The 10,859-nt window shown below is 49.9% G+C and overlaps 1 protein-coding gene across 2 annotated transcripts in view; it reads right to left on the reverse strand.

The window, feature by feature from the left end:
* Positions 1-10,456, reverse strand: part of VASH2 (vasohibin 2) — a 36,660-nt gene extending 26,204 nt beyond the window's left edge. The window contains exons 1-3 of one of the 2 annotated variants that reach the window (XM_032989379.2): positions 10,210-10,456; positions 4,908-4,996; positions 2,534-2,590 (exon numbers count right to left, since the gene is read on the reverse strand). In XM_032989379.2, the coding sequence (XP_032845270.2) occupies positions 2,534-2,590; positions 4,908-4,996; positions 10,210-10,314 (251 nt within the window). In that variant the 5' untranslated portion in view covers positions 10,315-10,456. The remainder of the gene's footprint in view (positions 1-2,533; positions 2,591-4,907; positions 4,997-10,209) is intronic. The other variant, XM_042789736.1, reaches the window with a different exon arrangement.
* Positions 10,457-10,859: the final 403 nt, after the last annotated feature.

Here is a 10,859-nt window from a genome sequence, read left to right on the forward strand (position 1 = left end):
AAGGCTGGATTTTGTGTGAATACAGAAAATTCAGGCAGGGTTAGACACAGACACATTCAGACACAGTTTGCCAGTACAACAGGAACACCACACACAGTTTGCAGGATCACATCTCTACCACCCCAACTCACACAGCTATGCCAACAGAAATTTAACATTTTCAAAAGTGTTATCTGTAGTCTAGACAAACCCACAGGGTGTCTGGCAGTCTAGAAGTAAGTTGATAGCTAACAGTGACTTTTTCTTAAGAGAGATTGTAAATGCTGAATTATAGCAAGACTGTGTCCCTTAATGTTATGAGTTTCTGTAGATAATTTATGCTCTTCTTCCTAAACACTGCCACACATTTTTATTTTCTCATGCATCACACCAATGCTGACAGTAAATCTCTATAATATCTAGTCCTCTCTCCATAATAGGAAAAACTCATTAATATGCCCCAGCTGCTTTAGGACACTTTCACATGAATTTATGAATATTCAATTTCCATCTAGTGCTCAGCTTCTTTGTGTCTGGCCACTGCTCTCTTGAAGAGAGGCTGCCAAAGATCTCGTAATATTTTCATTAGCTTTGAGCCCTCATATTATGAAATAAGCAGTATGTTTAATATCAATAAATCACAGCTCTGGGAACAGTCTCAACTTTCAAGAGTCAGTGTCAATTGGAGGCACTCAGCATCTTGCCCGATTAACCTGCAAATACAAACTTTGTCTTGCAGCAAGCGAGACCCTTCACACCCCAGACACTTGCTAAGAGCAACGCTTGTTGCCTCAGCACAAGACACTTGTCGCCATGCTGGAAGCAGATTTCTTACAAAGTGGAACACACCTCCCAGGAAAAAACTTGCAGGTGTGGGTGATTTTTCAGCTCTGATGAAAATTGTCCTAGCAGCAAGAGAACAAATCACCAAGGACAACTGCAAAAGAAGATATCCTCAGCTGGTGTGAACAGCCATGCACCCCAGCACAGGGCAAGTGCTCAAGCCCCACTGCAGTACGACAGGACCTGGGCAGCTAAACACGCTCAGAACAGCTCCACTGCTCCTAGCACTCCTGTCCATCAGGGCAAGGAGAGAAGCAGCACAAGTCTTAGAACTTAACACTGTGCAAATCCAGCATACCCCAGGGACAGGCAACTGCGCCTGGCAAGCTGGCAGCAGCTGCCCTGAGGGGTTGGACCGTTTCCAGGGGCACTCTCCTTAGCTCTGCAGAATTCCTGCCACCACATACCAAGTCACTCACAGAAGTCCTAACAGCAACAGGATAAGGAGAGATGCCAGACACGAGTCCCCAAGCAAACACTAAGGCAGGTAAATAAAGGAAATCACACCACTCAGGAGAGGATCCAAAGCCACAGGTACATCTCCAGCTGTGAGCTTCCAGGAAACAGTACCATCCTCATAAGCCAGCCAGGCTTTCATCCAGCCCAGGAGGACGCCAACCTTTCAAGTAGTGAGTGCTGAGCACAATTCACTTTCATTCACTACTTCCTTGAAAAAAAGTAATGGGACAAATTTAAAAATGAGTGACCAGCCTGAAAATTGGTTTAAGCTTCTGTAAACCCATTTATCATTCAAGGCACAAGATTTCTTCTAAATTAGTTCCACCAGTGCAGTGAACATTACATAAAGGAAGTGGGAAAGATTGCTGTCAGCAAGACAAAAACCTGAAGCTCAGAGCTGGAATGGGAAACTGGAATTTACAGTGACAAACCATTAGATTAATGACAGACAGCTGGGGAGAGCTAGAGACAGGCCAGTCTACAAGAGTAATTATATTCTGCTTATCTAAATTCCACCCTAAAATAAAAGCATGTTGTCAACATCACTTCCCGCCCTAACCTGCTAATTTACTGGGTCCTATTAAAGAGCTGTCCAAAGTATGATGCAGTTCTTACATGCAAGGGATCCCGGCTCCATATTGCCAGGCTTCTCGCACACATATTCGTACTAGTGTTCCACAACTCATCACCAACCAGCACGTGAGTCCACAGCATGGAAGGAACAGCAGGATGAGCAGCAACAGGATAAGCATGGCCACGACTTAAATGGTCCATTGTGATCCTCCAGGGGAAAGGGTTGAACCTAAGACCTCAAAATTCCTGCACCATTTTGCATAGCTGATCTCTTCCTTCCACCAGCAAAGAGCATTACAGCACAACCAGAATATCAGGACTTGCATAGTTTCCATAAAAACAGCCCAGCCCTCCCAACCCAATGCCAGCAAGCAAGAACTGAGAGTTTTCCCAGCCTTGTGCATTCAGCTTTGGCCTGCAGGTACGCAGCTCCCACGCGGCTGCTGAGCGAGACCAGCTCTTCCACCCGTTGGCTCTCGACAGGTCCATTTGCCACCTGGCAGCAAGCTGGGACTCTCCTCGCACAAGCAGCAACATACACAGTTTTGGCCCTGCCAGAGTAGCCGTGGCACAGAAGAGACAGCCCTCCCGTGCCATGTTGCTACAGTGCTTAAATGCCCAAGATACCAGCTGGCATGATGTGGGACAAGGGCACTAGACCAGTTCCAGAGATACTTACCCACTCAGAGGTCTGGTTTTTCTAATCTCAAAGAACTGTGTTCCTGTGTGATTGTATCTGAATTTTGTCTGTTAAAGGAAAGTAACTTCAACAGGCAAACAATAACAATGCTCAGAAGGTGAATTTCAGTTCTGATTCCCTGTTGAAACATAAAACAAGCAGTAAAAGCCATTGACTCTCAACAGAGATGAAACCCTGGCATGTGGAATAAAGCAGTTTTTCCACTTGTCTTTTTATATGATATATTAACCAGCATTAGGTAGAGAGTCAGCCAAAAAGGTTGTTTGTCTAAAACAACACTTAAATTTGGCATCTGAAGGTTATTATTTCCCTTTTCCTCTAGATCCCGCTTGCTATTAGGTTACAAGTTTGAAAAAACTCTCTCATTTGGGCAAGAGAAAGCTTTTATAGTTTCCCTAAACCTATCAACAGCATTCATGGTTTGAAAGAACTTCCTTCCTTTGTAAGTTTTTAACTCAGTCAGCCACATAGCTCATATATAGATTGTAACCAAAAACATGGCAGATGCATAGATTTACACTTAAAAAATACAATGCAATTGAAATTGAAATAACGAGCTAAGTGCAACTCAAGAACAGAGGTTAACACTATGAGCATGGGAGAAAAGTTCATGACAAAGGATGCAGACAGTCACCCACCAACTGAATCTTAGCACCACCTGCCTAGGGGTGCAAGCTACCATGCAGCAGCAGCATCACCAAAAGCAGCCTCTTCCCTACTCCTCAAGCATAGCTGTTGAGGCAGTTATGCAGTAAATCAGATCAGGAAATCAATCTGCCCAGTAAAAAAAAAAAAAACAAAACCCCAACAAATCAAAACTAAAATCATCACACTATCCGCTTACTTTTGCTAGGTTATTTTTCCAGTTCAATCTGTTCCCCAGCCTAGTTCCTAACACTGCCACGAGAACATTCATGTCAGCAAACTTGTGGTGGTGATACCAGGGCAGAAACAAGTGACCCCATGGAGGCAAAGGATACCTTGTGAGGCATAAATAGCACAGCTGCTGGCAGTATAACCTTGGTCTAAATAAAAACTCCAGCTCTCACCAGGATGCTCTGAACTGACTTCAATTAGAGTTCAGAGTTCTCCAGAAATGAGGCTTTGCTTCCCTCCTGCCTTCAAAACCTAATTCACGAGGCCCTTTCAGAGTGCTCTGAACAAAGCATACAGCCTCTTTTAGCCCTCAAAGGAAGCCCAGACCCTATTCCCCAGCCCACTTTGAAGCTTTTCTGAACACAGATGCAAACCCCGTGCCTAAGGCCTGCTCCTACTACGTAACAGAGTGCAGGATTTCAAAACCACTGGGGGTGGCAGGGGAATAATACAATTTTTGGAGCTCTGTGTGACAGTCTCTTCTCTGGCACAACCCCACTGAGCAGCAAGCTTCTTGCTCTGCCCAAGCAGCTGGCACAGAGAAATGCGCCATCCCCCTGTAGAGCAGGCTGGCCCCAGCCTCCCTCCGCACGGCAGCTGCTGCAGCTCCAACCCCTGCGGCCGCCTTGATCCCAACCACAACTCCCCAGCAGGCTAACCTCGCCTGCTATTTTTGGATGCTCTTCCAGCTGCCACCCATATCCGTTCTTAATCCTTACCAGGACTTTACATTCATTCCTCATCCCCACTGCCTCCCCCCACATACACACACAAAAAGGGAGAGTTTAGAAAAAAGAAAAACAGAGAGAAGAGCAGCATCTGGGCCAGCAACTATCTCCTCTGACATTATCCGTCAGCGATGGAAACAGTCAGGCATTAGGCATGGGGCAGCAATAGGGAGGCTGGATAGATGTGTACATCTCTGATGAACCCCCCCAAGCAAGGCAGGACATCTGGAAGGGGGGGGCATTCCTTTGGTCAGTTCCTGTGTCACAGGCAAGCCTGCCCACCTTGGAGTGAGGACAGCTGCTTGTGCCCCCCATCCCAATGACAAGCACTCCTTGCAAGCTGAGCACGCAGGCAGTCCGCAGGGGCTGCCAGGGCAGAGGGAGAAAGGGTTTGCCACAACACCAGCATTCCCTTAGTCACTTTACGATGAGATGCCATATTATTTCTCCAGGCATCACGATCTGATCATAATATCCTCATAAAACAACTTCAGAATAATCATTTTTACTCCCACAAATGTCACTTCAGTTAAATTCTTCGTTATCACTTAAAGTTAATTACATCTCCCAGAGGATTGCTGTGACAAGCTCAGTGCTGCAGGTACTATCACAAATCCTTAGAGGCATCCTTTCACCCCAAAATGATCCCAAGCCTTCATGACCAGCTAGTGCTTTGGTAAAGCCGCTATTAATTCATGCCAGGCACAAGCCAGCCTTCTCTCCGGAGACCACACGCTGGAGAAGGATACTGCAGCATCTTCATGTAGGTCTGTATTGCCTGAAGCCATTCTGGGATCGACATGGAGAGCTTGTAGTTTGGCACCGGTGGCACTGAGGGCTGGACACAAAATAAAAAGATAAAGAGGTTAGACAGTTACTGCTCCCTGCAGAGCGGATAAGCGATTTGGGCAGCGGTATGCGCTTAGTGCAACGCAACACAGCAGCACAGATGGCTTAAACCCCACGTGAACTCAAGCATCAGGCAAAGTCATCCTGCTGACAACGGGGGCTGCCCATGCACCAGAGCCAGCCCCATCCCTGCTGGCGTGGAAAACCCAGGGCAAGCCCCTGCCACAGCAGGCTGCTCGTCACGGCCGCCAGCATCCCTCAAACACCACACTATGTAGACAGGCACAGAAGGCCAATGCTGCCCATTTTTCCCCTCTAGCACAGGGCAGTTTGGATGAGCAGAGTCCCAGCATCAGGTCTGCTGTCCTCACTACCCTGAGAAGCCATTTCAAGTCTAATTTTTAGTTTCCTCTAACACAAGATAAAAGGAGACAAGGATCCCAGGCTGCATAATTTCCTATCTGCCACATGTCAGCAGCATGCTTGCTGGGCAGGAAGTGCATGGTACGTATAAGACCACCTGGGACCCAGATATTTAATGATATTAAGACACTTAAAGATATAGACCAGCAATGTAATGGGATTTTTCCAAAATCCTGTAAAACATCTGCTTGTGCCTAAGCACTTTAAGGAGACGGGCCCTCAATCCATACTTAATCCACATAGCTACATGGCTCCTGAGCCTGTAACCATGCAGGCAAGGGGCATGGCCTTGTCCCAAGTCCCCTTATTTTAGGGATGAGACTGAAAAATATGTGGTCAGCAGATGTTAAAGCGGGAAGCATGGCTAAAAAGATGTTAATACAATTCTCATAAATGTAGTGCAGATTATTTAAATATTAATGCAAACCCCAGTTCAAGAACCAGGAACTTGGGCAGCCAAGACGCAAGGCACAAAGGAAAGCTCGTGGCGTCTGCAGGCACATGATGTCATTACAATAATCTGAAGATCATAAAGTGAGATATCACAGTTCTAAATATACTTCAAGTCACCGATTACAGCTAAGAAAACCAAGTTCAGGTGGTATGGGGCCATCTCCATGACACAGACTTCCCTCTCTGGTTCCCACCTCCACTGAGATAGAGGGACTGTGTTTGCTTTCAGAGAGCGAGCACCGATAATCCCAAGACAACCAAAAACCAGCATTTACTATGTGTAGCTAATTACTACAGTCAAATAGTAAATACACCTCAGAGATGGGGGAAAAAAAAAAAAACAGACTCCTACATTACTGGCACACAGAAATGTATTCTAAGCGGCAGACAGATGGCCAGGCCTCCAGCTCGCTGCCGCCATCCCCAGCACCACACAGGAGACAACCAACACGTGTGCATGAGCACACGGGTTTTCCCTCCTCTCAAGTAGGAGTTAAGAGCAAGATTCATTAGCATTTATTAATCACAATTTCCACACCTAAGCTCTTCATTAGAGGCAATTTTTTGGTTTCACAAATTCCTTCCGCCTCCAGCCCCTTTGGTCTCAACAAATTATTCATTCACCTGTCCCTCCTGGCACTTAGGCAGGCCTGGACTCAACACACCACACAGGGCTCGAGTTTCAGGAGCAGCAAGCAGCTGGAAGAGGGAATTAAGGCAGGCCTGTCAAATCCTTCCATGGGTAGTCATTTCCGCTCCGATAAAAACACTCCTTTTCTTCCAAGACAAAGAAGCTATAGGTGCATGCATTGCACTTCCACTGCCTTGCCATGCCATGTTGCGTGAGCCCCAGAGAGCGAGAGGCCTGGCTGCTGCAGAGCGGCTGGGGGAGCGGCACCCCTTTCCCTGCCCTCCACAAAATGGAGGCCCCTGCCCTTGCCCAGCACCCCACAGGGACACTGCCCTTGCTGTAACCAACAGCTGCCACCCTCACCATGGGGGTCAGGTTTGGACCTCCAGACGAAGTGCTTCCCTGTCTCCAAGGCAGAAGATGACAGTGTCAGTCACCGGGGTATGCCTGGGTAAAGAGAACCAGGGCTTTCCCAGTGGCTGACGCATATCCCACCACCTGTCTGTTAAAAGTTACCTCAGCAGGCCTGCCCAGCCAGGAGGACCAAGCCCCTCCAGATCTCAGGCAACGAGGGAAAAGTGGCCATCCATCTTCCCCCACACAGGACAGCACACTGCTCTCCTCTTTCCAGTGCCAGGTAGGCAGTACACAGCACCATGTCACCAGCCAGGCCAAGCAGATGACAGCGACCCACCACTCCCACTCCCTCCAAACAAAACCCATGTTTTCCCCCAAAAAATTCATGCCCTGGTTGGTTGCAGGAGCATCGATCCTGGGCACCTAGCCAGTACAGAGCAGAAGCCAGGGCTGCACAACACCGAAAGCAAAGGAAAGCACGATGTTGTTGCGGTTGAGGCTGCAGCCCTCCAGCTACCAGCGCACATCCCAACTCAGCAGCCAGGAGCTGGTGAGAGTTTGTAGCAGGAGTCCAGAGCCTGTAAGAGAAAATGCAGACACAGCACTACAGACCACAAATTTATAAAGCAAGTGAAATTCAGAGTCCAGGGACATGAAATGCCTTGACCCTGTACCAGTATCTTCAAGCAGCGGCAGCTCCAGCAGAGCCACAGCAGTGCAAGACTTTGTGGCAGAGCTGGAGACCATTATCCTGTGGCTGGAAACGTAGTCTCAGTTCACCGCACACATCCTGTGTGAAACTTGGCTTGTCTGACTCCACTGTGTCTCATTTAATGACCAGAAAGTCATTTTCTTCTAGCTCACCCTGCAAGTATGCCATTACTCAGCATGGATGAAGCTATCAGGCTAGAGCCCTCAAATCTGGTGAGAGGTTTAATTCATTAAAATCTACAAGTATCACCAAGACCACAGACCACGTAAAGGACTGCACAGCCCTTCCAAACAGGGAGCCCACATCCTTTCCATAGCTCAAGCCAAAAGTCAGAGGTGGGGGTTGCAACCAAGGGACCCCTCAGGTTCCAAAATTGCTCCCCTTGTAGACAAGCCAGCTTTTCGAAAAGACTCTTCCTCTCAGGAGAGATGCAGCCCTGTACATCTGCAGTTTACTTTTGTTCCAGCAAGGACAACCTCACCAATACAGCAAGAAGCTACTTACAGCCCTACGTGTATGATCACTGAGACTAATACCAAGATGATTAGAGCAATCAGGTGGAGCTTCTTGGGGAGGGGATGAAAACTCTCTCCCATAACGAGGGATTAAGAACAGATCAGATGCAAAAATGGAGCAGTTGCACACCCCCACTTGCTCAGCCTCCACCAACTACCAATGCAAGCAGATTAGAAACCATCTTATGACAAGCACAAGTTTCTCTCATCACTGCCAATCAGCACTACCTGGTCTTTTGCAGTTTGCCACATACCCAGCAGCACAACCCAATTAAAAAAGCTGTACCACCATTTAAGGAACAACCCTCCCTTCACACTCCTACTCTGACCCAGAAATTACCATCACAACTTTAGCAACCCACTGCCACTTTGTATCAGACAAACCTGCTATTAACCTCCATTTGCTCACCTGAGCTGTGTCGGCATTAATAAGGATCAGGTAGTCCTCAAACTACCTTCTGACCCAGAGCTCCCAGGCTTAGCCAGCAAGAGCTAGTCAGTCACAGGGGATACCAGGCCCTTCTGCCCTTGAAGCTAATCACTGCAACAGGGAGATTGCTGCCAGACAGTGCTGGAGGAACACAATACAACTCTTACAGGACCCTCCACTGATTAGCCTCTAATAACTACCATCAAATGATTTGGCCAAGCAGATTTCAAAACATTTTCCCTCCTACCCAGCTTCAGCACATGCCACATTGAGTCAGCCTTGTGCTTCTGCACCGAGGCAGAAGCCACGGGCAATGCTCTCTGGGCCACCTCTGCAGGCAGTGTACCGGCACACTGGAGCCACTGGCATGTCTCTCAACAGACACTTTGTCAGTCACTACAGGTATCACCAGTAAAAGTTACATGCTTTGGAGCTGGGAAGTAAGGGAAGGAAATCAAATCCAGCCTGTGCTTTGGCATCTCTTAACACCAAACAGACCTGCAGGCCATTAGACTAGTGTAAACTGTTACGCTGCTGAAACGAGAAGTTCTGCCCTCTCCCTGCCCCTTCATTTCTACCTCCAGCACTCGTGCAAGTGTGAACCACACCAAGGAGCCACAAACAAACCTAGCATAACCAGATTATTCTTTAGCTGTATCTGCTCCCCCATGCAAACAAAGGCTGGTGCCAGCACAAGGGAAGCAGGGGAACAGAGAGAAAGAGATTGCCCCTTTTGCACTTGTGCTGAACTGAACATTGTAGAAGAGAAAGGCCTTTTCAGCCTGCATCTTATTTTGCCTTTGCAAGACAGACCTACTCAATATGCTTTAAACTTCTCCGTGCAGATTTTTTTCCATTCTACCCCACGTAAAGAACAAGCATACGTACATCACTGACAACCTGGACCGTGACACCACCAGCCCAACCACCTCACCCCAGCATGCGGGGGGGTACAAATCAACGCTGACTTCAGTGGTCAGCTCAGATTAATGCCGCTGAGTGGGAGGAGCAAATCAAGCTCAGTCTGCCAAAGCCGACAGCGTTAAAGACACTGTGATCAGTAATGCAGTACAGTGGTGAGAAGCCTTGGAACATCAGCAGACAACATTTTATTTGCTGGCTGGAGGAAAAAGACTTGGGTCATGCAGAGCTGTCTGGAGCTTGTACTGAGGAACGTACAAGACAAAAGGGTTTGGAATCTGTCCATGTACTGCAAACGAAATGCCCGAGTTTTAAATCCCTTATTACATTTCAGGAGTAAGGCTGTGTTTTAGGAAACGCCTGTGTTCCAACGAGCTGAGCAAAACGCACTTTAACTTGCACAAAGCACTTCATTCAGTCCCTGAAGATTTAATTCTTGTTTTCTGCTCTTCCCCCCCCCCCCCACCCCCCCGAGATAAAGCAATCATTTTCTTTCTACTTGTTTCCCAAGACACCAACTCGAGCTCCTAAGCATCCCGCGGTACACGCGCCCGTACCCCGTTTTGTGTATTTTTTTTTTTAAACACCGGACGCTCCAGCTTCCCCCTCGCCAGGGCCGAGGGCACCCCATGGCGAGGCGTGCCGCCCCCGCTGTGTCCCCCCCACCCCCGGCAGCCGCGGCGCACCCGGGCTCGGGCTTTGGGGCACCCTCTCTCTCTTTTTCTGAAGTGGGGGCCGGGGGTGGGGGGCCGCGCCTTACCCGGGCCAGGCGGGCGGCGCTCCGGATGGCCGCCACCACGGCGCCGCCGTCGGGGTGCACCCGCTCCACATGCCCCCACATCCGCTCCCAGGTCTGCCCGTCCATGGGGAAGCCGCTCTTGTTCACCAGGAAGAGCGACCCGCCGTCCCGCTGCTCCTCCTCCTCCGAGCCGCCGCCGCTCCCGCCGCCCGCCGCCCGCGGCTGGGCGCTCCGCGACCGGCCCCCCCCCGCCTTGCCGCCCGCCACCCGCCGCCCACTCCCGGGGCCGCCGCCCGCCGCCGCCGCGCCCGTCATGGCCCCGCGGCCATGCCCGCGCCGCCGGGACCGCCGCCGCCCGGGCCCTCTATATAATATATATATGTGTGCGTGTGTGTGTATTATGTGCGTGCGGAGGAGGCTGGGCGCGGGGACGACCCCCTCCCTAGCGGCGGGCACCCGCACGCCCCGCAGCACGGCGGCTCGCTCGTCCCGGGCGCCCCGGTCCGGCCCCGTCCCCAGTCCCAGTCCCCGACCCCGTCCCAGCCGCGCTGGGGGCGCGCCCCGCGCCGCGCTCCATGCCGCCGCGTTACCACGCTACCGGCCGCCCGCCCGCCCTCGGCGCGCCGCTATTGGCGGCCGCAACAAAGAGGGGCGGGGCTCGGGGGAGGGAC

This window comes from Tyto alba, unplaced genomic scaffold, assembly GCF_018691265.1.
Source record: "Tyto alba isolate M040663 unplaced genomic scaffold, T.alba_DEE_v4.0 Super-Scaffold_16, whole genome shotgun sequence".
NCBI classification, from domain to species: domain Eukaryota; kingdom Metazoa; phylum Chordata; class Aves; order Strigiformes; family Tytonidae; genus Tyto; species Tyto alba.